The 24,723-nt window shown below is 46.6% G+C and overlaps 13 protein-coding genes across 13 annotated transcripts; 10 read left to right on the top strand and 3 right to left on the bottom strand. All coding sequences in view use genetic code 12, as the record gives it.

The window, feature by feature from the left end:
* Positions 1-98: 98 nt before the first annotated feature.
* On the top strand, positions 99-3,392 carry LODBEIA_P18570 (uncharacterized protein; the record flags this gene model as incomplete). Its single annotated transcript, XM_066971791.1, has 1 exon — positions 99-3,392. The coding sequence occupies one exon, from the start codon at positions 99-101 to the stop codon at positions 3,390-3,392; it is 3,294 nt and encodes a 1,097-aa protein (XP_066828795.1).
* A 199-nt stretch (positions 3,393-3,591) lies between these two features.
* LODBEIA_P18560 (uncharacterized protein) lies at positions 3,592-4,509 on the top strand (the record flags this gene model as incomplete). Its single annotated transcript, XM_066971790.1, has 1 exon — positions 3,592-4,509. One exon carries the CDS (start codon positions 3,592-3,594, stop codon positions 4,507-4,509), a length of 918 nt encoding a protein of 305 aa, XP_066828794.1.
* Positions 4,510-4,760: 251 nt separating this feature from the next.
* On the bottom strand, positions 4,761-5,888 carry LODBEIA_P18550 (uncharacterized protein; the record flags this gene model as incomplete). Its single annotated transcript, XM_066971789.1, has 1 exon — positions 4,761-5,888. One exon carries the CDS (start codon positions 5,886-5,888, stop codon positions 4,761-4,763), a length of 1,128 nt encoding a protein of 375 aa, XP_066828793.1.
* A 1,508-nt stretch (positions 5,889-7,396) lies between these two features.
* On the top strand, positions 7,397-8,050 carry LODBEIA_P18540 (uncharacterized protein; the record flags this gene model as incomplete). Its single annotated transcript, XM_066971788.1, has 1 exon — positions 7,397-8,050. The coding sequence occupies one exon, from the start codon at positions 7,397-7,399 to the stop codon at positions 8,048-8,050; it is 654 nt and encodes a 217-aa protein (XP_066828792.1).
* Positions 8,051-8,440: 390 nt separating this feature from the next.
* On the top strand, positions 8,441-9,373 carry LODBEIA_P18530 (uncharacterized protein; the record flags this gene model as incomplete). The annotated part of the gene is made up of 1 exon (XM_066971787.1): positions 8,441-9,373. One exon carries the CDS (start codon positions 8,441-8,443, stop codon positions 9,371-9,373), a length of 933 nt encoding a protein of 310 aa, XP_066828791.1.
* A 220-nt stretch (positions 9,374-9,593) lies between these two features.
* LODBEIA_P18520 (uncharacterized protein) lies at positions 9,594-11,900 on the top strand (the record flags this gene model as incomplete). Its single annotated transcript, XM_066971786.1, has 1 exon — positions 9,594-11,900. The coding sequence occupies one exon, from the start codon at positions 9,594-9,596 to the stop codon at positions 11,898-11,900; it is 2,307 nt and encodes a 768-aa protein (XP_066828790.1).
* A 1,032-nt stretch (positions 11,901-12,932) lies between these two features.
* LODBEIA_P18510 (uncharacterized protein) lies at positions 12,933-15,353 on the top strand (the record flags this gene model as incomplete). The annotated part of the gene is made up of 1 exon (XM_066971785.1): positions 12,933-15,353. The coding sequence occupies one exon, from the start codon at positions 12,933-12,935 to the stop codon at positions 15,351-15,353; it is 2,421 nt and encodes an 806-aa protein (XP_066828789.1).
* A 349-nt stretch (positions 15,354-15,702) lies between these two features.
* LODBEIA_P18500 (uncharacterized protein) lies at positions 15,703-16,950 on the top strand (the record flags this gene model as incomplete). The annotated part of the gene is made up of 1 exon (XM_066971784.1): positions 15,703-16,950. The coding sequence occupies one exon, from the start codon at positions 15,703-15,705 to the stop codon at positions 16,948-16,950; it is 1,248 nt and encodes a 415-aa protein (XP_066828788.1).
* A 346-nt stretch (positions 16,951-17,296) lies between these two features.
* LODBEIA_P18490 (mitochondrial 37S ribosomal protein uS13m) lies at positions 17,297-17,665 on the top strand (the record flags this gene model as incomplete). Its single annotated transcript, XM_066971782.1, has 1 exon — positions 17,297-17,665. One exon carries the CDS (start codon positions 17,297-17,299, stop codon positions 17,663-17,665), a length of 369 nt encoding a protein of 122 aa, XP_066828787.1.
* A 1,352-nt stretch (positions 17,666-19,017) lies between these two features.
* Positions 19,018-20,096, top strand: LODBEIA_P18480 (uncharacterized protein; the record flags this gene model as incomplete). Its single annotated transcript, XM_066971781.1, has 2 exons — positions 19,018-19,074; positions 19,176-20,096. 2 exons carry the CDS (start codon positions 19,018-19,020, stop codon positions 20,094-20,096), a joined length of 978 nt encoding a protein of 325 aa, XP_066828786.1.
* An 86-nt stretch (positions 20,097-20,182) lies between these two features.
* On the bottom strand, positions 20,183-21,670 carry LODBEIA_P18470 (uncharacterized protein; the record flags this gene model as incomplete). The annotated part of the gene is made up of 1 exon (XM_066971780.1): positions 20,183-21,670. One exon carries the CDS (start codon positions 21,668-21,670, stop codon positions 20,183-20,185), a length of 1,488 nt encoding a protein of 495 aa, XP_066828785.1.
* Positions 21,671-22,607: 937 nt separating this feature from the next.
* On the top strand, positions 22,608-23,101 carry LODBEIA_P18460 (ribosomal P2 domain-containing protein; the record flags this gene model as incomplete). The annotated part of the gene is made up of 2 exons (XM_066971779.1): positions 22,608-22,644; positions 22,770-23,101. 2 exons carry the CDS (start codon positions 22,608-22,610, stop codon positions 23,099-23,101), a joined length of 369 nt encoding a protein of 122 aa, XP_066828784.1.
* Positions 23,102-23,305: 204 nt separating this feature from the next.
* LODBEIA_P18450 (uncharacterized protein) lies at positions 23,306-24,622 on the bottom strand (the record flags this gene model as incomplete). The annotated part of the gene is made up of 1 exon (XM_066971778.1): positions 23,306-24,622. The coding sequence occupies one exon, from the start codon at positions 24,620-24,622 to the stop codon at positions 23,306-23,308; it is 1,317 nt and encodes a 438-aa protein (XP_066828783.1).
* Between the last annotated feature and the right edge of the window lie 101 nt (positions 24,623-24,723).

Here is a 24,723-nt window from a genome sequence, read left to right as displayed (position 1 = left end):
CATCACGCGAAGACCTTGCCACACCATACCCTTGCCGTACCACACCTCATTTCACTTCATTCCACCAACTTGCTTCAAGTTTTGACCGGCTGGCCCAAATGGCAGAAGTCCAGCTCTTTGACCAGGTCGACTTGGAAAACGACATCTCCAACAAGGCAAACAGGCTTCTTCTCATCAAAGATATCGAGCAAGATGAGAAGAGGTTGGAGAGAGCAACCAAAGATCTCAATGTCACTATCAAGCACATTAACCAGTTACGTAGCAGGTTAGCCAACCCCAACACGAAAGTGAGTGAACGGACGCGTATCAAGGAGCAGATCAAGTGGTTAGAAGAGAATGAGCTCGCAGAAAGGAAGCTGGACTTTCAGGATGTCAAGACGCGTTTAGGTGAGAGTAAAAAAGCCCTCAGTGAGTCACAAAATAGCAAACGGAAAGCTGGTGAAGGCGGTAGTGGTAACGGTGGCAATGGTGGCGGCAAGTTGGCCGATGAGACGGAGAGAGAGTATCTCATCAGAACGGGTAAGATTACTGCTTTCGGCAACGAGAGTGCGTTCCAGCTGCTAGATAGTCCCGGTGACGAGAAGCAGAGCCATGTCTTTTTGCGGAAACCGGGGTTTTATGAAGATGTCAATGAGTTGAAAAGTTGTGGAGAAGACTTGGAGGCAGAGGCAAAAGACCAGGAATACGTGGAGGAGGACGAGGAAGAGCCAGACGAGCCAGAGGCAAAAGACGATGATTACGTGTATGAGGAAGAGGCAGCGGAGCCAGACGCTGTTGAAGATCAAGAGCTAGAGGAAGAGTTGGAGGAAGAGCAGGAAGAGATTGAGACTAGAAATATAGACGATGGCGACGAAAGTCGGTACCAGAGAAGATTGAAGGCTTGGATACGGCGAAGGTCGCAACTACGAAAAACTGATGAGCGTCCAGACGAGCCTGAGTGGATGAAGCCACATCCCAGCATCGCGGATGCCAAGCTCAACGACACATTTAAGCTACCGGGCGACATATACCCGTCGCTTTTCGACTATCAAAAGACGTGTGTCCAGTGGCTATGGGAGTTGTACTCGCAAAAGACTGGTGGAATCATCGGGGACGAAATGGGGTTGGGTAAAACCATCCAAGTCATTTCTTTCTTGGCAGGTCTCCACTATTCTGGACTTTTGGACAAGCCGGTCATTGTTGTTGTTCCGGCCACCGTGCTAAATCAGTGGGTCAACGAGTTTCACAGATGGTGGCCGCCGCTACGATGTGTCATTTTGCACAGCATCGGTTCTGGTATGTCGAAAGACAGGAAAATATCCGAAGAAAAGTTGGAAGAGTTTATGGAAGACTGGGACCCCAAGACTCTGAAGTCTTCCCTCCAGGGTGTCAAGTCGCAGATCAATGCCAAGGAGATAATCGACAAAGTGCAGGAAAAGGGACATGTGTTGGTAACAACCTATGTCGGGTTGCAAATGTATTCGAAATACATTTTGCCGAAACAGTGGGGGTATTGCGTTCTAGATGAAGGACACAAGATCAGGAACCCCGATCTGAACATTTCTTTAACATGCAAGCAAATCAAAACCGTCAACAGAATAATCTTGTCGGGAACACCAATCCAGAACAATCTCACTGAGCTTTGGTCGCTATTTGATTTCGTTTTCCCCGGCCGGTTGGGAACTTTGCCTGTTTTCGATCTGCAATTTGCCGTTCCGATCAAGATTGGCGGGTACGCAAACTCGAACAACTTGCAAGTCAAGACTGCTTACAAATGCGCCGTGGTGCTACGCGATCTTATTTCGCCCTATTTGCTACGACGTTTAAAGAACGACGTGGCGCAGGACCTTCCGAAAAAGAACGAAATGGTTTTATTTGTTCGATTAACACAAGCGCAGCAGGAAATGTACGAGCGATTTCTTGAAAGCGAGGACTTGAATGCAATAATCAAGGGCAAGAGAAACGTCTTGATGGGAGTCGACACTCTCAGGAAGATTTGCAATCACCCCGACTTGGTGTATCGGGAAGCCCTCATGCACAGGGAAAGCTACGGCGATCCCTCCAAGTCGGGCAAAATGCAAGTGTTGAAGAACCTACTTCAACTATGGCAAAAGGAAGAGCACAAGACATTGGTGTTTTGCCAAACGAGGCAGATGTTGGACATTTTGGAAAAGTTTGTTGCAAACTTGCCAGTCTTGGGAGACCAAAAAAAGGATGCCAAATTCAATTACTTGAGGATGGATGGTAGTACCCCCATAGTCAATCGTCAACTGTTGGTTGATGCATTCAACAATGACCCTAATTTGCACGTCTTTTTGTTGACAACCAAAGTAGGAGGCTTGGGGGTGAATCTCACTGGTGCAGACAGAGTCATCATTTACGACCCCGATTGGAATCCGTCCACTGATATCCAGGCAAGAGAACGGGCATGGAGGTTGGGGCAAAAGAAGGACATTACAATATACCGGCTCATGACCACCGGCTCGATTGAAGAGAAGATCTACCATCGCCAGATATTCAAAACCTTTTTGCAGAATAAGATTTTGAAAGACCCCAAACAGCGGCGGTTCTTCAAGAATAGCGACTTGCACGACTTGTTCACGCTAGGGGACCAAAGTGAGCAAGGGACTGAAACTGGTGACATGTTCAATGCCGAAGGAGAAGAGAAATACGGCGGCGACAAGATTCGAAAAGACAATTCCTTGATGAAGAAAAAGTATAGAAACGACGACGACTTTTACCAAGTCGCCAAAATCAACGGCGTTTCGAAGCTAGACAAGTTCAACGACGACGATGGCGATGGCGAAGATGGTGGAAGTGACGAGGATAGCAGGTTCATGAAGGGAATCTTTGCCAAAAGTGGTGTGCACAGCACGTTGAAGCACGACCAGATCATCGACTCCAACAGCTACGAGGCCAGTTTAGCTGAACAAGAGGCCAGCAAATATGCCAACGAAGCTGTCAATGCCTTGAGGCAGTCTCGGCAATCGGCGAGGAAGAATAAAATCGGGACACCTACTTGGACAGGGAGGTTCGGCAGTGCTGGTAAACTAAAGGGAACTTTCGGTACCAAGAAGAGGAAAACGAACGGTGGAGGTGGAGGTGGAGGTGAAGGTGAAAGTGAATCTTCGGCGGCAATTCTTGAAAACTTGAGAAAGATGAACGATTTAAAGTCTGAAAATGAACGCGACGAGGAAAAACTTGACCGTGAAAAGACGGTGGAGAAGTTGCTAAACTATTTATCCACTCAGGTCGACCACTTCAGCACCTCAAACGATATCATCAAGGGCAACAATTTGAAATTGGTGTCGGACAAGGACATGATCATCATCAGATCAATGTTGAGGGAGATTGCTGACTGGGACGGCGTGAAGAAAGGCTGGAAATTGAAAGAGCAGTACGTTTCTATATAGAGAGAGCATAAACTTTTTTTTTGTGTAACGACATTATCGATCCGATCTCTCCGTGTTTCGCGGGCCGCTCATTCCATCTCGTCCACGGGAAGACTCCACCGGCATCTCTCGAAACTGCTTCCACTTGCAATGGCATTCCAACCAACACCAACACCGCCACCGCCTACACCAACTAAACGTCATAGTCTTCTTCACGGTAATGGTGACTCGAATAGTTCGAGGGTTCAGTAGCTGGAGCAGACCACGGTATGCGCCGATAAACTGGCGTTTAACAACCACGCTTCCTGCCCCCACCTTCGACACTGGCTGCACATTCTGCGAGCCGACATTTCCACCAGACAAGCAGATCAACTTTGACCAGCCGTTGGACCGCAGCGGCGCCATCCCCACCAAGCATGTGATGCTGTTGACTACGCACGATAACAAGATGGACGAGTTTCCCTCGAGGATCGAAGACTGGCAAGGCACGCTAGCTCACGAGGTCAAGCAACTCAAAGCACAAATACCGTTAGCGGAGGGCGTGTCAGTGTCCAGCATTGTATTGGACCACCACCAAAGTGTTTTACTCCGTTATGGCGTCACCAAACTGCTGGATCAATTGGTGTTTCTCTACCCTGAGATGAAGGCGATTAAATTCGACATCAGGCACACGGACCAGTTTATGCAGAAATACTTGTCTTCGCCCACTCCGCATAAAGTATACAACCCATTTGTCAAGTCTACCGGCACCACTGAAGGGCGTGCCAAAATTGCAGTAGACGATGCCAATTTCACTGAAATGGAGTTGGATAAAGATTTGATTGTCACGTGCGGCCAGACCGAGCGAGATATACGATGTGGCATATTAGGACCACTCATAACGGAAGAGTTCGACAAGGTGTTGACCCAGGAGGGGTTGAGGCACGAGTGCTATGTGGGGCAAATCACCCACATTGGAGGCCACGCGTTCGCGGGCAATGTGCTTTACTACCCTCGCCATTGCGAAAGTAGCCGGGACTTTATCTGGTACGGACGCGTGTTTCCCAAGGATGTGCAGGGTTTAGTTGAGGAAACGGTGAAGGAGAAGAAGATTGTTGCTGGTTTGTTCCGGGGTGATTTGAGCCGGTATGAAAAGTGACAAATCCCTTTTTACTTTCACTAAGTTGTAGAGCATAGAGATATAGAATAGATAGAGCTATAGAGGCGATTTGTTAAACTTGGACAACTTTTATGGATTTTGAGTTTGAGCTAGCAGCTTGGCCTGCTGGTTCTAAAAAGGGCGGTATTTTTACAAATGAGCTGGGTTCAGGGGTTCTTCTTTTATTGTAGTTTTACAATCTAGACGACTAACAAGTGTCAAACAAATGCGAGCAAAGTGGCGGTTGGTGGTTAAAACCAGAAGTTGACAATCTTGGAGTCAGCGGTGTACTTCGACTGCGCTAGACCGAGCTTATTGCTCTCCAAATTGAAGGCCACGTATGCGCTTCGCAAGAATGTGTCGCCAAAGAAACTGCCGAGCCGGCTGGTGTAGATACGGGCAAAGCACGTTACCCCGTCGTACGAGTCAAACAAGTCGCTGTAGGGGACGGATATAGTCACGCTGCCGCCAAAAGTGAAATCGGCCGTTTGGTCATCGCTGATGTCGCTGCATGCAATCTGTCCGTTGCCGTCCAAGCCGAGTGCTGAGAAGATGGTGTTGGCCAAGTCTTGTTCCAAAATAAGATATGTGGTTCCGCTATCGAAGGAAACAGGTTTGTTGATGCTGATTTTCTGGCCATTGGTGCTTTTGATAGAGCTGAGAGTTGCTCCGAGCCATTGGTAATTGGCAATGTCCATCACCGTTAAATTTCCGGAGTACTTTGCGGTATCAACGCCTCCAAAGACAATGTTGCCCGTGTTGGCCTGTTGACGATTCAAGTACAAGGAATAGCCAGCAACGTCAACAATACCAGCATTTTTCAAAGCATAGGGGAAATTGGGATACTGGGGCTTAGCAGCTTCTCCCGCTTGTTTCCCAATACCAAACAATCCGTTACTTGTGGAGACCTGGGTCGCTATCCCAAATTGGAACTGCGGAAGCTTGGTGCCATCACTGAACCAATAATCGTCTTTGCCATAGTAACCTCGCAGACTCGTTCCATCTCCATACGTCAATGCAAACAGAGTGCCCGTTCTATGGAAAGTCAGAGAAGAAGTGGGGTCAAAAGTGCCATCGCTGTCGCATCCGGCCCTTTGACAAGTGACGCCTTGCGCCGGCACCCACAAATCAGAACTGCCCGTATCGAGAGCCACCGTGATCTTTTGCTTGTTGGAGCCCAAGTGGACCATTGTCTGGTATTGCCACAGGAAATCGTCTTTTCCGAGCGGCACGAGCTCGTCTCTCTTTCTCGAGTTTCTCGCGGGCACCACGTCAAATTGAAGTGAGAATGTCTTTGGTGGTGCTCTTTTCTCCACTGGGGTACTGCTAACCACCAGGAAGGCCCCGGCTGAAACTAATAGCCATGTTGTCAACTGCATGGTGTGAGTAAAACGTTTGCAAAGTTAGCCTTGGCCGATGCCTCCTGAGACCCTTCTCGCAAGTTTGTCCTCATCATGTATATATATTTATATAAGTATCCACATATAGAGTAACTTGACTTCAACATTGCTGGGAAAATACACAGTCAACCGTGCGGTAAAGGAAATTACTGGTTCATCTGTCCCCATCTAGAAATCATGCTTCAGCCCTTGATTTGTTTTCCCGCGGTATTGTTTCGCAATGGCATGAGCTTCTGTTCCAACGAGCACATTGTTTGCTATTGTTTCGCAGCTGGTGGCTGCAAAATTTTAAATGCTGGCTCAATTGGGCAGTTTTTTTTTTTTGTTGCTTGTTGCCTGAGCGGTATTTAGCAAAGGTACAGGTTGCACCTGCAAAGAATAGCATACCGTATGCTTTCTCTCCAGGGGGGGAGGCTCATTTTGGGATCATTTTATCGAGGATTGAGGTAATTAAGGTGAACTCAGGGCTATTTTCCCAGCCCAACGGCAAAGCTTGTAGCCTATGCATTTGTGTTTCAAACGTGGTATTCTTTTTTTTTTACTTCTTTGAACAGTTGCCCCGGATCCAGGGGGGCTTTTCTTTTTTCAGGGGAGCTTGCTTGCATCGTGATGATTGATTTATTTCAGACCGGTATTTCAGTGATGCGTCGACCATTTTTGCTTTGGTTGAATTTCCAGTCCCATCCATTTCTTAATTACCGGCTTTTAGAGAACAGGGAGAGCGATCCCATTTGCAATCTGCTTTATGTTTTGTTTTTTGGCTCTTTTTTGCTTCCTTTCTTGACAAACTTACTCTATACCCCTCCCTTGAATAGGCAACAAAAAAGAGTCGAACATCTAGCTTCTTACTGTAGGTTGACACAGCTGAGGTGTTTAAGAAGTTCCCCGAGACTTTAGTGAACTCAACTTACGAATTGGCATGAAATTCCAAAAAGAAAAAGAGGAAACGCCGCCAAAAGCCGCTTAATATAGGCCAAGAATTGCTACCATTATTGCCTTCTTTGGCGCAGCTTGCCAACATGGTATGTGCTTTTTGCAACCTAGAATCAGGTACTCTTGTCCCCATGGGGTAGAGCCCATTGGTATAATTTTGATAAAAGCTGTTGTTGAAAGCTGGTGACTTGTGATACGAAAGAAAGAAAGAAGCGGAAGCGTGTGGTGGGCACGTGACATACGGTCTCGTGATCTACCCAAAAGGTCGTGCAATTTTCCCTAAAAGAAGGAGGCAAAGAAAGATTGTCGTGTAACACACACTGTCATGTTTCTGTCACTATCTACCAAAGAACTGGAGAGCCATAGAGCCATAGAGCCAGAGAGCCAAGGTAACCAAAAGAAACCAATCAACCAATCAACCATCCATCTATCAACACCTACAAGACGTATAGCACACGCCCTTTGCATAGACTGACAGTATAATATAAACTTCACGAACTCGGAAGCCTCCCCCCCTAATCAAACACCTGTGCTGCCAAAATTATTTGTTTAAAATGAGCCACCACCCTGCGCCTGCTACGGCAGTTAAATTAGTGTTACTCGGAGAGGCAGCCGTCGGGAAATCATCGTTGGTGTTACGATTCGTGTCAAACGACTTCCAAGAGAACAAAGAGCCAACCATCGGGGCCGCTTTCCTAACACAAAAATGCACAATTGGCGATCGCACCATCAAGTATGAGATTTGGGATACCGCTGGTCAGGAGAGATTTGCTTCGTTGGCTCCGATGTACTATAGAAACGCCCAGGCTGCCGTGGTAGTCTACGATATAACCAAGCCGGCATCCTTCATCAAGGCAAGACACTGGGTGAAGGAATTGCACGAGCAAGCAAGCAAGGACATAACCATTGCGTTGGTGGGCAACAAATACGACTTGGTTGAAGACGAGCCGGAATCAGCAGACGGGGAGCTGTTGCGGAAAGTGAGTTTTGAAGAGGGGCAGGCCTTGGCAGATGAAGAAGGGCTACTTTTCTTTGAAACCAGTGCTAAAACCTCGCATAACGTCAATGAAGTATTTATTGGAATCGGGGAAAAGATACCCGACACAAGCCTGGCCAGGCAAGGCGGCTCGCAGCCTTCCTCGAATGAAGGCAGAATCGACTTGAGCACAAATGCCAATACCGGCGATGCTAGAAGTTCCTGTTGCTGAGTCTTTTGGTTTTTTGTCGTTTTTTGTTTTTTTTTGTTAAAGAGTTTTTTAATATATATATAGAGGCATTCGTTTCCACGGGCAAGAGAGATAGCGGGAAGTTGGGAAGTTGGTAGGTTGGGAGTTTTTTCAAAGTATTAATTGTAAGAATCAATCGAGTTGTTTCTTTTTTTTGGAATACCCATGGAGGTGTATGATTCGTAGCTGCTTCTCTAGAGAGGTTGGTGGTGGAGGTTTTGGTGGTCTTGGTGGTGGCTTCACGTCGAGCAGCAACCGTTGAGACGACATGTTATCACCGAACCCTCGCGGGAGGAAAGCACCAGTTGCGAAAAAGGAAAATACATTACCACGAGGTGCTGGGCCATGTCGAGCAAAATTTTCACCAGAGTAATGTCAAAACTTAGAGTCGCCTACATCCCCGAACACTTCTCCACCCCGCTCTTCTTTGCCGAGCAGCAAGGCTACTACGCGGGGAAGAACCTCGCTGTGGAATTTGTCAAAGTGCCAGAAGGAAGCGGCAGATTGATCAATTTGCTCAACAACGACGAGGTCGACGTGGCAATTGGCTTGACGGAAGCTTTCATTGCCAATATAGCCAAGGGCAACGACATGATCAAGCTCTTGGACAACTACGTCAAGTCGCCTTTGCTATGGGCAGTGAGCACGGGCGCCAATCGCACAAACATCACTTCATTACCGGATCTTTCGCAGCACGGCAAGATTGGAATATCACGCATAGGCTCGGGTTCCTATGTGATGAGCTTTGTCTTGGCGCATAAGCTCGGCATGGACAAGTTCAACGAGTTTGTCATCTGCTCCAACTTCAGCAACTTGCGAGACTCGGTCAACCACGTTGCCCTGCGGGTGGGGGCAGTTGGGTCAGCTGGGCCGAGCGATGCGTTCATGTGGGAGTACTTTACGAGCAAGAAATACTACGATTCCGGCGAAATCAAGCAGATTGGCGAGATATACACCCCGTGGCCTTCGTGGGTCTTGGCTGCCTCGACCAAGAGCGTGCAGAGCAAGAAACTGGACATCTCCAGCTTTGTCGCTGCTGTGAATCAGGGCATTGCCTATTATAATGAACACACCGACGAGGCCGTCGAGTATATCGCTGCCAATTTGGATTATTCGGCCGAAGATGCCCGTGAATGGACCAAGACGGTTGAGTTTAACGAGTCCATAGGCACAGTGCCGTTAGATTGGGATGTCATCGTCAAGAGAACTACTGATTTGTTGAAAAGCGCTGGGGTCTTGCTGGGTCACAGTGACGCTGAAATCGAGGCACGCCTAGATGCAAACGTATTTAAATCCAATATATAAGCAAGTTCTTTGTCGTGCTCTATATTTTTGGCTTCTTCTGCCACTTCCCGTTTTGTTGATCTCTTTGGCGTATTTCTTCATCAATGGAGCGTCTAGCGGATGCGGCTTGCTGTTTTTTTTTTTTCAACTTTGTTCGTCCAGGAGCTATCTGCCTTTTGCTGCTGTTTCTCGAGAGTGTCAATACGAACAGCGGGGGGGGGAAGAAAAAGATTTGGGAGATATGCCACCAAAGAAAGATGCATTTGCTGATTTGTTTCAATCGGCAAGCACACTGAGACAGTCTAGTGATGGTGTTGGTAGTGGTGGAGTTGGCCTCACGAATGCAAGGATGAACAAATTGTCGTTGGCTGAACGTGAAAAATTGCAACAACAGGGTTCCCAGTCTCTGAATCCTCCACATTCAAGCTGGTCCGATTTGGATATACTTTCGCCTCAACCAAGAGGCCAAGGAACAGCACTGCCCGCTATGAGTTTCTCCGGTGCTCCAGAAACAATTCCCTCGCCGTCGGTGACTCCTCAGTCAAACACAGGTTCGAGTAGATTGAGCGCAAAGCAAGATGACAATGACCCATTCGACATTTTCATGACTTCCAAGCCTCAACCACAGCCTCAGTCTCGGCATCAACCTCAAGTTCAACCTCGGCCATCTAACGGGGCTCAGCTGGGAAAGTCGCTATTGGACGATGACGATTTCATCGACGTGTTCTCAGAACCAGAAAAACCAAAACCACTGCAACAACTGCAACTGACTCGAGCCAAGCCACGGGACTCGGCGTCAGATATACCAAGCCGTGCATCTACTCCCCGAGCTAAACCCAGCGGAGACGAAATCATCGCAGAACTAGTCAATATCGGATTCGACATTGAACAAGCCAACGAATCACTTCGCAATTGCGGCCCCAATTTACAATCGTGTGTAAACTACATTATTTCCAACGGCTCAAAGAAAAAAAAATCCGGTACTAGTTACGATGATTCGGTATTGGGCCCACGCCCCGAGGGCATCAACTTTAATGGACTCGGGAACGATATTTATAGAAAAGCAGGGGCGTTTTTCAATTTTTCCAAGAACAAAATCATGGACCAGATTGACCAGTTTGGCGGTGCTGAAGCTGGCGTGCCTGCGTGGATGAAGAATCAAGCTAAGCATAGGAAAAATGGAGACGAACAAAGTTACGGGGGCGGCGGGGCTGATGATGATGATGAAGATATGGATCGTGTTGAGATTGAGCGTGTGGTGAGGTTGCAGCGGGAGAAAGAACGCGCTAGGTTGCGGGAGAGATTAGATGCAAGGAATCAAGAGAAAATTGGCGTTGGTGGTGCTGGTGGTGCTGGCTCTGGCTCTGGATTAGGGAGGAATGGGAACGGTCGTTCTCTGGATTTGAGTGCATCATTGAAAAGTGATGCAAGCCGATTGGAGAGGCTGCAGGATGACTCAGCTAGGCCCGATGGTTCCGGTAGCAGTCGAGCCAATTTGGAGACTGTTGGGAGACCATCACCAAGACCATCACCAAGACCGTCAACAGCTCCTTCACCATCACCCGCACCACCAGGTGAGCCGGTTTCTGAAGTTGATCTTATTGGAATATCGTCATCGACTCAACCACCAAGCACCAAGTCGTCATCACTCCGAGATTCAACACCCCTAAATCAATTTATTCAGACAGACTATACCACGAATAAAACAAAAGCATCTCAAGCATACACCACTGGAGACTACACACTAGCATTGGAACTATATGGTGCATCCTTGACCAGTTTACCACCAAGACATGAACTACGAATTGTGATAAACTCCAACCTTGCATTAATTAACAAACTACTGGGCCATTTGAAGCCTGCATTGGTCAATGTCGAAGATTCATTGAGCCTAATGTCATTGGAAGAATGCAATGATTCGCGGATCTTGTTATCTGAAAAGCCGATAAAGTATTGGTATGTGAAATTAGTGCTGATTCAAGCAGAGGCCTTGGAGTTGATGGAGAAGTATCAAGATGCTTTGGATTCGTATACGTTGTTGATTCAAAAATTGGGATGTATGGATAAGAAGATTATGGACGGGATGCGTCGTGTTGATAAAATTGTCAATCCGCAAAACTACAAACCCGTGAAACCAGCGAAGCCACAACCAGCGAAGCCAGCACGGTCACAACCAGTCAACGGGGCGCCACTGAAACCCAAGTCGGTGGAGGAAAAACCAGAGTTAGATCCACTCATCAAAGACCAGATAGAGTCCCAAGTAGAAACATGGTCCAAGCAAAGAAACAACGAACTACGCAAATTGCTAGCTGACCTACACGTGATCCTTCCCATCACTTTAGCCAATGACAAACTACTTCATTTGCAACTGCAAGATCTCGTGCTACCAAAACAAGTCAAGATCCAATACATGAAAGTCATCAGTTCGATACACCCTGACAAATTGGCAAGCCGTGGGCTAGACCCTCGAGTCGAGTTGGTTTGCAAGTTTGTCTTTATCAAGTTGAACGAAACATGGGACGCGTTTAGGAAAGAGGAGAACATATGATAAAGCTGGACTTTGAAGACCAAGACTGTTTACCTTATATATATAAGAATTACACCCTTGCCAACTTGACCCTGGAGCGTTCATACAATATATAACTCTGCACCCCTCGAGATGTGTCCCATGGAGTCGGAAAAATGCGACACGACACTGCTTTTGAAGAAAAAATATCGGCGTTCGAATCCCGGTGCCTTTTATTTTTTTACCCCATATTTTCCCACAAGAGTGGCCTCCGCAAATCAACCCACACTGTACCCCAACAAAAACAGCAACAACAACAACAAGCCAGAACTCTTTCTCTAGCAGCATCATTTGAACAGGATGCTTGCTGATTGGCTATAGATCTTGATTGCTGGGTGGATAAGAGTAAGAGATAAGGCAGGGCCTGGTAAAAAACGACGTATTGTTCGTTTGGGAGGCTACTCGGGTGTATGCCTGTAATTGCGATACTCGGACTCTAGTGTTTCTGGTGTTGTCAATCCTGGCGGCCAATTTGACAGCAGTTGAAGCGAGAGAGGCAAGGTGGTTCCCAGTGGCGCAAGAAAGCCGTATGATTGAGCGTTGGTCGGTTGGTTTGAAGACCGGGCAAAGAGCCCACGGCCTATGGCGCAGGTAACTCTCACTTGGTTGGACGGCAATAAAAATTGCAATTCCACCGGCAACCACAACCACAACCACAGTTGTTGTTGTCCGTCAACACACTTGAGCTTGTAACTGCCACTCGCATTCCCTGTCTTTTCCTTTGTCGTCTCCTCTGTCGTCTCCTCTGTCCCTTTGGCCCAATATTTGGTGATCGAGAAGTGCCTCTTTCAACCAACCAACGTTGTTGCCGGGCCTTATAAATTACACGCATTGCTCAGTGCGAGTGGGAATTTCCAAACCCCAAACCTGGCTTGTTCTCTTTCTTCCAATGCAAAGAAACTAATCTCACTGCATTTTTATCCACATTACATTGCTTGCATCTACTGCAACCCTCATCGTCGTCACCATCATCGTCAGCAGCAGCAGCAGCAGCAGCGTCGGAGCCGGAACAGGATGTTTAACAAGATTATTGCACCATTACAGTCGGCTTCCATTACTACTCCAACGACTACAACCACAGCCAATACAACCAACACAACAACAACTAATACAGCTGCCAACAGTGACAGCACGACGCCATCATCGCCATCAGACGAAAATAAACAGATAGCTCCTCCTCGTCCTGCTTCTTCTGCTTCTACTTCTTCACCTGCTCGTCCAGTAGATACGGCAAGCAACAGATCATCGTCGTATCGGAGTATAACAAATTATTTCAGAATCATGGGCCAGCATTTATCCAAGAATAAAGATGAACAACAACTACAACAGCAGCAGCAAGCTGAAAGTTTGAGAGCTCCATATGAGGCGAACCTGGGAGTTAATGCTTCATCTTTGTCGTCGTCTTCGTCTTTTCTACGGCGCATCACCAGTAACAAAAATGGGAATGGGAATGGTGATGGTAGTGCTACTGCTACTACACCCACAGCTGCTAAGGAACAAGATGATTTATCACTCATTCCAATAACTTCACCGCCCGATGAACCGCATCAGTACCCGTCAGCTTTCTTTTTAAGTCCCATCACGTCGAATGAATCTTACAACTATTATTCAGATGATGCATCCATGATTGATGTCAACCACCGTTCATATCATAACCACCGCAACCAAAACCTTCACTACAACCAACATTACGGGCACCACCATCCACATGAAGATCAAGAACAAGAGGAATCACTTCGCAGGTTGAAACAATTGGAAACTTCAATCACAAACCAACTTGGTGATATATCTCCTGCTTCATCCTATGCTGAAGAAGTAGAACCAATTTCAAAAGAAGCTGTCGCTGCACCACCACCAGTACCAGCACTAGATGGATCGCAACTGGAAGAACAATTTTTTCAAGAACAATTTTCGCCTTTGCTCGCCTTGCCTTTGGAAATCTTGTACAGAATCATTGAATATGTCTATGTGGACACCGATGTCTCTTCCATAAATTCAAACTTGGAGAAATTTGCAAACACCATCCCCTTACTATCCAAAAAATTCCACCAGTTGTCCCTATGCTTCATTTACAAATACACCATCTTCAATCGACCTCACTCGTTTGACAAGTTTTTGCACAATTTGGAAGCCAACCCCATCATTGGCAAATACGTCGAGTTTATGGACTTTCAACAGTTTACATCGATAGGGTTGGGCAGAACTGGTAGAATGAACCAGGAAATCCAGATGGTTACTTCGCGAACCATTGCTCATGCCTTATCCATGACTCCGAAATTGCTGGAGTTTCTCGCGTCGGAAAACATCCAGGATGACTTGGATGTCAATGTGTTGGACTACTTGTTCAACAAGTTGCCCAAGATGAAGGCATTGGACTTTTGCGGTGCTAGCAGTGAAGCATTTGCTCGCGCTTTCGAAGAGTTGCCTATTGAATCGCCGCTTTCCATAACTAAACTATCCCTTCACGACTGCTCCAACTTGTCGCAGGATGTATTGGAAAAAGTATTGACGCATTCAACCAGGCTAAAGAGATTGGACTTGAACCATACTGCCATCTCGTCCACCATTTTGTTGAAGGTTGCCCCAACGGTGCGATTGACCCATTTATCCCTTGCAAGATGTTCAAAACTCACGACAAAGGACTTGATCCATTTCCTCACGACCCACCCCGCGACATCGCAAAACTCGCTCGAGTGGCTCAATTTGCAAATCGACACCAATGTCGTCAGCCCCTTGTCGGACGCCTACTTGCTCTACACATTGAGACACTTGAATGCACCCAACTTGAAATACTTGAATATAGGAGGCATGCCCATCAACTACCGCATTCTCCTCACAATCAAGGCCAGGTTCCCGCTTCTCACCAGTCTCAACATCAGTCACGCGCTGCAGCTCACCGTTGACGAATTGAACGATTTCATGAAAGACAATACGGCAATCAAGTACCTCGATGTCACCGGGGTCAAGTCCCTCAACAAGAACATCATCACCTTTCTCAAATGCAACTTCAACAGCAACCTCGAGGCGTTGGAGTTTGACTATAAACAATTGTACGAGTACACCAACCGCGGCGACTGCTTCCGCGTTCAACCACAGCAGCAGTCATTCCTAGACGACATCACTAGTCTCAATCCGCAGATTTGGAAATTTTACGACAACGAAGGACGCCGAGCCTGGATCTACAAGATGAATGAACGCGAATACAAAAAAGTGAACCAATCAAACTTGGTATTCTACGATTTGGAGACTGGTAACAAGATAGTCACCAAGCTGAAGAAGCCCGAGTTTTTGAAATATGCTGGACGCAAGGTCAACTGTTCGATTGGGTATTACCAGTTGAATGGGTACAAGGACAAGAAACACGTGGAAGACGTTTGGCCCGTTGAGTTTAGTCAGCGTGGGATCTACAATTATTACTCGTTGAATGTTAAATAAAGAGGCGGTGGGCACCCTCTTCTCCCACCCGGAGTCTTTGTATTATAATGCCGTGAAATGAACTGCAATGAATTGTAATCAGTTGTAAGATCGTGTAGTTGTTGTTATTATTAAACCACGCCGGAGCTGGTGCTTCTCTTGCTGGATATTCGTCTCGTCAAAATTAATCCGCAATCTCGGCCCACCAAAGGGCCCTCGGCAATTTGCACAGTCTTTTCTTTTCCTCCCCCACTTGAAAGTAAGAGAGAAAAATGACGAGGGCATATAAACCCCCGCCAAACCCCCCTGAAATTTCAACTTTTCCATTACTTCAACTTCTTTTTTTTCAACTCATCAAAGCTGAGCAACCATGTCAGCTCCTCAATTGAAAGAAGTGAGGTCTCCGATCGACCAGGACGGTCTCCGCGCATACTTGTCCAAGCTCACTTCTTCCACCTCCGACAAAAACAACGGGGCACCACTACAGACGATAATCAGCCACAATGCCCACCTCCCCGCATCATACACCACCATCAAACAATTCACATTTGGCCAGTCGAACCCCACATACTACCTAGAAGACGCGAGTGGCCGCTCGTTTGTCTTGCGCCGCAAGCCCACGCAGAACGCCAAGCTAGTCTCGAAGTCTGCCCACGCCATCGAGCGCGAATTCTACATTCTCAACGCCATCAACATCTTGAACGAGTCAGCGAGGCTCAAGATCCCCGTGCCGCGAGTCCACTTGCTATGCGAAGATGAAAGTGTGCTCGGGTACGTCTTCTACATTATGGATTACGTGCAGGGGATCCAGATCAAGAACCCCGCGCTCTTGCCCGCGATAGAGGAGTCCGATACGCAAACCCGCGAAACCATCTGGCGCAGCATAACCGAGACTGCCGCCGCGATACACTTGCTCGACGCAGAGGCATTGATCCAGTTATTGCCGCCATCGCATTTCCCGCAGTTTCAGAATTTGGCAAAGTTGAAAAAGTCGAGCTATTTCAGTAGACAGCTACGCACCTTGACCCAGATTCACCAGAAGCAATCCGAGTACGTTGACCCGATCCCGGATTTCGACAAGATCACCCTGTTTCTCGCATGGAGCGCTCCGCCGGACCCGGAGAAGTTGAGCTTGGTGCATGGCGACTTTAAAATCGACAACTTGCTATTCGACCCCGTCACATACCAAGTCGTAGCAGTGTTGGACTGGGAATTGTGCACCATCGGCCACCCTTTGTTTGACTTGGCCAACTTCCTACAACTATTCGCGGTGCCGAACCAACTCGCGCAGATGTTGATGCGCCCCGTCAAGGCTACCATAGGTAAAGAAGACGCAGCATCGCAAGAATTTCTCGTGCATGAGTTAACGCAGTACTCGCGTCTAGCTAATTGGGGCAAGGGGCAGGATCCCGTTGAGTTGTGGACTGTGGGTCACGTGTTTGGATTGTTGCGGTTGTGCGTTATATCGCAGGGGATCGCGATGCGGGTCAAGCAGGGCAATGCCTCGAGTGCCAATGCCGAAATGTTTGCTTCTGCTTATCCGACCTTGAGTGGCTTGTGTGTTGATGATATTGATGAGTTCGAACTGCTGGTGGCTAAGAATAAGTCGAAAATTTAACCACGCAGACAAAAAAAAAAACTTTTTTTGATAAATAGATGAAGAGCACTAAAGCTTTTGAGGTATTAATATGGTGCCTCTTTATATATATATAGACTGCTCTAGAGCATATTTGGAAGTTTTGGTAACCTTTATCCTCTTGTTGTCTGCCTCCCCCCACTGTCTATTGAACACCCAGGTGGCTGCAAAAAAAAAAAAGTGTGTCGCGACAAATACAAACGCGACACTAAAAATTTCAACCCCATTCAAAAAAAAAAAAAAACTCATTACTATATCCAACTCAACCCAACCCAACCCAACTCGACACTCAGACTAAACCAAAGTCAAAAACCCCACCACAGAAACAATGGCAGTAGTCGTATACGGAAAAGCAATCAAACACAACTTCCCGGTGCGGATCGGGCTAGCCAAGACCATATTTGGGATAGGCTACAGCACAGCTTCAAAGCTAATGTCGAAAATCGGCATATACCCCAACTGCAGAATGAACCAGCTTACAGAGCCGCAGATCATGGAGCTTAATAAGGAGATCTCGCTTTTGACAGTAGAGGGCCATCTCAAGCAGAAGATCAATAATGATATCAAGTTGAAAAAGGATATAGGCTCTTATGCTGGTTCGAGGCATGCGTTGGGATTCCCTGTGAGGGGCCAAGGTACACGGAACAACGCCAGTACTGCGCGTAAGCTTAATAAAGTTGAGCGGTTCAAGCTTTAAACTGGTGGTGTATATCTGGTAGAGGCAGGATCGGGGGGGGGGACTAAGAAGAAAGTCGATTTTTGGTTAGGGTGGCAGATTGTACATAGATGGAAATTAAGCATAAATAGAAGACGTACATCTTTAATGAAGTGTATCAACTTTTCCTTTGCTATGTTTGAGAATACCATCGCAAGCAAAAGCTAGGGGCTTATTCAAGTGGCGCAAGGAGAAAAGTGTATATTGTCATCCTCTTTCTTGTTGGTGGTTTTTTCTCTAAAACTCTAGTTGGAACTCCACAATCAAGTCTTTCCCATACCCGTGGTGTCAAAAAAAAAGCAGAAAACAACCCGGAGAGAGGGAGAGGCCATTTGCTTCTTTCCTCGTATTGACCTTGCGATCAATTCCCTTGCGTCCCTATCCTCTATATCTCTTGTCGTGGTGGTAGATACGAGATCTCGATCCCAAGATCATAGGTTCGAGGATGTTGTAAAAAAAATTAGGAAAAATTTCAAGTTAAATGGCTGCAAACTTTGGATGAAAATAATTGAGAAAGCAAGCGAATGCCAATTACACACAAACTTTCATAATTTATACCCTTGAAGTACTTAGACAGTCCCATCTAGATGCCTCAAAGTTATTCAGGGTCGTTTTCATATGGAGCAGCTAGCAGAGACGATTATTGATGAGGATGATTAGTGCGATGGAGGAAAGAGGAAAAAATAAAAAGTAACGACAGTGGTCCCTAGCAGGATCGAACTGCTGATCTTGGCGTTATTAGCACCACGCCTTAACCAACTGGGCCAAGGGACCTTTCAACTGATGATTACGCTACTGGGGCTGTTGTTGTAATATACAATTGGTCTTGTTCAAGCGTTAATTTGCAGCCGTTTCTCGGTGAAAGCGATAATGGGGCCCTCATCTGAGAATCCTCTTTCCATGTGGTTCCACGAAATAGGTGATATAACTACTTGTTTTCGGGCCCGGGGCGCTAAGGAAAACGGGAAATCAGGCCTCCTCGTAGTTTGGACAGCAGGGAGTCGGTGGTAGGAGGGAGTTATTCCAGCGCAATAACAACAACACCTTTAGGGCAGAATGGGGAGTTAGGATCCAAAGCCCGTTCTTTCAAACTGACGGACTCTTGGGCCGGATTTCAAGCTCGCTTTGGTGACTTTCGTGGTCTAGAAGACCGCGCTCTGTTCTTGCTGTTGTAAGTGGTGTTGTTATTCTTGATGGTATTGTTGTTCTTGTTGTTGGCGGTGTGTACCGGGCGTTCCCCACAAAGTTTTGCAGCACATTTTGCTTAACCCATTTTTCCAATCTGGTATAAATTCACCCGTTTTTTCATTCCAAGCAGAATGCAAGTATAGCCCATGACCATACCATTCGTTAGTATCATCAGGTCCGGATCATATATCTACCCCTTCCAAGTATGTTTCAAAAAAAAAACAACACCAACCAAACCACACAGACTACTACCACTACTACACCGCCATCATAAATTTATATACTAATCGCAACAGCTTTATAGGGGTTTTTATATTTTTGGAAACACCCCAAGATATGGCCGCTCTACCTCACCGTTTTGATTCCACAATTGATGATCACCATGACGATATATCTGCTCATGTTCATTTTTATTTACCCTGCTCAGCTCGTGGTGTACATGCTACTAACGGGGCCCTTGGGGATGGTGTTTGCCTGGTACTCCATCTACTGGACCTCGAGCACCATTGCTTGCTTCTTGGTCACCGTCACCTTGCTTCCGTACATCCAAAAAGTCGCCTACGACGCCGTGTTGAGTAGGGAGCGTTATGACATCTATGTGAGAATTTCCAAGGCCAGAAGGATAGAAAACCGCCAGTTGCCCATCGTTCGAAGAATGACAAAGTATTTGGGGCGATTGCCCGGTTTGTCGATATTCCCCTTCACGGTGCCAAAATTGCTAGTGCTATTTTTCGTGGGCATGATCCCCGTTATCGGTCCCTTCGTTGTGATCTTTTTCAGAGCCAGTTCCAAGGGGTTGCGGGCCCACGACCGGTACTACAAAATGCGAGGACTCTCGACGCAGGAGATCAATGCTAGCTATAAACAAAACAAACCGGTCTATATGGCCTTTGGACTAGCGGCATTGCTACTAGAAATGATTCCAGTCTTCAACATCTTCTTTATGTTTACAAACAACATCGGTGCCGCGTTATGGGCCGTCGATTTGGATAAGAACGAAGAAGAATATGCAGAGAGGAACTACTTGGTCCCGCAGCAGAAGAAACAAGCAACAAAGCTTGCCCAGTTGGTTCCAAACGAGCCCAATACCGTGGTGAGTACAGGTAATAGCTCAATGCACACGGGAACTCGCCTTCGTGAGCCAGAAGCCTCGGTAGTCAATACCCATCGATTGGACGCAGGGTTAGAAGTCCACGGCGGACAAGATGACGAATCCGATTTCTAAAATGCCACGTTGATTGATTGATTGATTGATTGACTGTATTTGCTATTATTATATTTCTGTACTTTTGGTTTTTTTTGGTTGTTCCTCTAATATAAATAAATATTGTCGACGCATCCAAACCCCGCTGCAACTCCACCTTCATTGCTAGTTTCAAATTTGGACCTCAAGAGCCAGCCGGCGTTTTTATTCGTTTTTATATCTCCAGTATCTTCGTTGAACACCGTTGTTCCGAAAACCCCCAACTCGGAAACGATTTCCTCGTGGAATACTTCATTGTTTCTGATAATCTTGTTCCTGTGTGTCTGAGGGTTGATCAATTGCATCAAGATGTACGCGCCCCATTCTTCCTTCTTCAACTCGCTCAAAAACCCAGGAATATCAGCCTTGTATATGTTGTTGCCCCCACCTTCGCGCTGCGGCTTCAAAACGTAGCTCTCTGGTTTCTTGAAGGCCAATTGTTCGGCCAATTGCCCGTCCTCCGAGTCGTCGAATGGCAAGATCTCGACAAATGTCGACAACAACAACTGTAAGCTTTTCGGATCGAGATCTGGTAGAATCTTGGTGACAATGCTCTCTTTGGTCAACAATTGCTGCAATTTCTTGGACCCGGACAACTGTGTCAAGACAGAGGGGCACTTGATAGCCTTTGATTTCTCCAAAAAGAGCCTGGCGTGCCAGCTCTTGTCCGGGTTGAGCTCATAGTCGCCGGGCCCGTAGCCAGATCTGTAGTATACAACCGAGATTTCATCCATGGTGGACCGGACGTAAAGCTTGCCGCCGTTTTCGGTGATTTGGTCCGCAACGTCTTCCAAGGTGACTCGATATGATCGCACGCCGTGGTTCTTGAAAAGCGCATACTCCACCAATCTCTGGTCAAACGAGTTTCTTTCATTCGGCTGGACCACAACCAAAACAATAGTACTCTTGACACCACCACTATTATCATGGGGCAGCTCTCCATTGTAATAATAGTCACCATCGGCCAAGCCCTGAGCCAACTCCTGGGCAGATTGTGAAATGGGAAGTTCTTCATCTTCATAGTACTTGAAGCTATATTTGTCATCGTAGAGCCCGTTGCCGTTCAAATGGTTCTGCAACTCCCCAATCTTGGTAGATAAGCCACCAAACGAAACACTTACAGTGTTGAACTCAATCTGCTTGATTTGGTTCAACTTTGAGTCCACCATATAGTCGGACCTGAACAACCCCAACGATAAAGGCTGCATCGCCTTGCCCTCTACAAGTGAATCCTGGTATATCGCAAACAATTTCCCCGTGAAATCAGGATCAAACTTGGCCAAGTCCCCAAGGATCCCGACTAGCCACAGTTTTTCTTTGCTAATTAGCAGCACGTACAATTGATTGAATATCTGCTGCACCTCCACCGCGTCATTGAAGCTCGACCGCGGGATCGGGGTGGGGAACAACGTGATGGGAGCCACGTTGACTTGATACGGCTGGAAGTTAGGTGGATACATCACCAACCCATTAGCCAAACTCCATTGCTGCAAATTGGTTACTAGAGCCTGTTCTTGCTCCTGCGATAACTCGGGGAATGGCTTTGGCGATGTCATTTGAGATGCGCTTTTCCTTGCGTCCTCGAGTCGTTTAAGGACTTGGCTATTTTGGTACACTGGCACTTCAACTCGAGTGAGTCCCACGATAACCCACACACACCAACAGATAGACACATCTGAGATCGACCAAACAAGCGCGGTACGATTTGTAAGAGGCCGTGTGGCGTGAAACGGCGCGCTACCAAATACTTTCATAAAAGGACATTTCCGCTTCAGTTGCTTCAGTTTCAGTTTTCAAGATCTTGACATGTTTCTGGTCAGAAGAAGATGGTGCTGAGGAGCAAAGGGCAATGAGTAGTATCGATGTAGAAGAAGTACAGGAACCTCGTGGCTGTCTTCTTTTACGGGATAGATCTCCTCATTTCCGTCCTCCACCGCAGCCACAAATTGGCATAGCAAACGGGCCTAAGAAAAGGCTGGCTCGAAAACAGTGTCGCGTTTTGTCAAATGAAGTCGCGAATGTTTCGCGACAGTGGAGCAAATTGGACACAGAAATCACGTGACGTGGATGTGACGGTTTTTTTTTTTCTCTTCATCCTCGTGATGAAAAATTTAGAGTGTGCTTAATCGGAAGCTGGAAATCAGGATTAGTAGAGCTTCTTAGACAATAACCAACAAATAAAGAGTATGTTGAACAAGCAAAACGACGGGCTGGAATAAAAATGGACGAAGAGAGACGTGGAAGTTGTGGGGGACTATGTTAGACAACTCATTTTTTTTTTCGTGGAGACAACCTAGCCGATTCACCCGTGAACTCATGAAATGGAAGTGGGAATTGAATAGATTATAAATGATTCATTAGACCAAGGACTTGGAGTCATATAGGGAGATGATTTTGACGAGCGACTCATTTTGTTCAGCTTTTTTCTTCTTTTGACAGATGTTACTCGAACCGAAACCGTTTTATGACTGAGTCAAATATTGAGAGAGAAGAATGCTTTCCAGTCACCAAACATCCAAGAATGACAGACGTGTACAAGGTTGAACATAATCACTAGAACCAGCGGCTCCACGATAGTTTCTCAATAGAGTTTAACCGCCTCCACCTCCAAAAAGTAGAGAAAGCACAGGCAATACTAACATTTCTTGCGTCCAGTGAAATACTTAGCAGCATACTTGTTATTAGTCAACGCCGGTAAATCAACCCCCTCAGCCGAAGACGTCAAAGCCGTCCTCTCAGCCGCTGACGTTGAGATCGAAGACGACAAAGTTGAGAAATTGATCTCGGAATTGGACGGCAAATCCATCGAGGAGTTGATTGCTGAAGGTAACGAGAAATTGTCCAGTGTCCCAACTGGTGGTGCCGCTGCTGCTGCTGGTGGAGCTGCTGCTGCTGGTGGTGCTGCTGCTGAAGAAGCTGCTGAAGAAGTTGCTGAAGAAGCTGCCGAGGAATCTGACGACGATATGGGATTCGGTTTGTTTGATTAAACGCCTGAAGCCTAGTTAAATAAAAAATAGAGAGAGAATGTGGGTCATTTTCTTTTTCAACTTTTAGCATATCTACGTTTCACGGTAATGGCCGTGGTTACGGTCGCGGTCACTTTTGTAATTTTAATGAATAAATCTAAACTATTCGACTAATTCTTGTCCATTTGTTTCATTCCAATTTCTATTTTTACGAAAATCTTATTTCTATAACTCATCAGCGATAGCCTTTCTCAACCCCATGGGATTTCCAAAGACCTCATGTCTTGCCCTCATCATGGCTTCGTCAAATTCCTTTTCTTCCACGGGGACATTGTCCCTTTTCCTCTTCTCCTTGCGCAGTTCAACCTCTTCACTCAACCAGCTCAAAAACTCCCTCATGGGTTTCAACTCGGAGTCCAGTTGGTGCAAATTCACCAAGTTTTGGAAATATTTCTTAAACTCAGCTGGATCCAGGAGCTTGTTTTCGGCAAGCGTCTGCTGAATGAAACGCGACACGTTCGAGTTGGGATCGGTGTCCTCGACTGAGCGTCTGTCGTTGGACTTGCCAAACACTTGCAAGTCCTGCAAGATGTTAGCTGCTCGTTGTTTAGCCTGGGGCCCCAATTGGTTGAAATGTAAAACAATGTAATCCAATCCATCTTCGCCGGTGCCAAAAGTGAAAAAACGCTGCACAAATTTGGCATTTTGAGCCAATGCTTGAATGATCCCAAGGATCCGTTTTTGAATGGCATCATTGCCGGTGCTGCCCAATTGATCAAACAAGTCCTTAGTGAATGACACGTAATCAAACCCGCCGTCAACAACATTATCCACCGCGTCGGGGTTATTCCTCAACGCAGAAGCTATGATGTTATAGATTTTGCCCAGGAGTTGCTCGTTGCCTCCATGTTGAGCCAAGTAGACCAACTTGGAAAGCACATCTGTGTTATGAGTCAACTTGGCTCCCAACTCGATATCGTGAACGTACTCCTCCAACGTCTCAAGCGCCAAGTCTAGCCTCCTATCGTCTTCACTGGTGGCGCCGCTAATGTCATACTGGCCAATCTCACCCATGGCACCTTGGAAATTCGTCAAATCTTGCGTGTTGACTCGAGTCTTGGGCTTGTAGCCAACTTTATTCTTCAATATCTGCTGAATCTGCTCCCCCCGTAGTTTTTGCTGTGGTGACACCGACGACAGCTTCGACTTGTCCACTTCTTTATCATCATCATGGTCATGGTCGATTACGCCACCTTCACCCACAACGAGTTCATTCACATGTTCATCTTTGTCTTTATCTTCGGGAGCCATAAGTTTCGCTTCCTTGGTCAATGTGTCAACGTTCAATCTCACGTGTAGCCCAGGTGGTATTTCCTGTCCCGGTCTGATCGTTTGCCACTGCTCGCTCGGCTCAAATAGTTTGGGGTAACAATCACTGGCGTCTTCTGGGTTGCAGATGATATTTTTGCTGCTGCTTATCGAGGATGCGTGGCCAAGTGAAGTTATTACTGATATTATAGCTAGTAGAGACGTAGCTTTCATACTATCTAGCAAAAAAAAGGAAAGGATCCAAGTTGTATAGCAATTGGTGTGTGGGGGTTCTAGTTTGTTAAGGACTTTGGAATGAAGACGGTGGCTCATTC

The sequence above is a fragment of the Lodderomyces beijingensis genome (genome assembly GCF_963989305.1).
Source record: "Lodderomyces beijingensis strain CBS 14171 genome assembly, chromosome: 2".
In the NCBI taxonomy this organism is placed as follows: Eukaryota; Fungi; Ascomycota; class Pichiomycetes; order Serinales; family Debaryomycetaceae; genus Lodderomyces; species Lodderomyces beijingensis.
The sequence above is the reverse complement of the archived record's forward strand: the minus strand, read 5'-3'. Positions and strand labels throughout refer to the sequence as shown.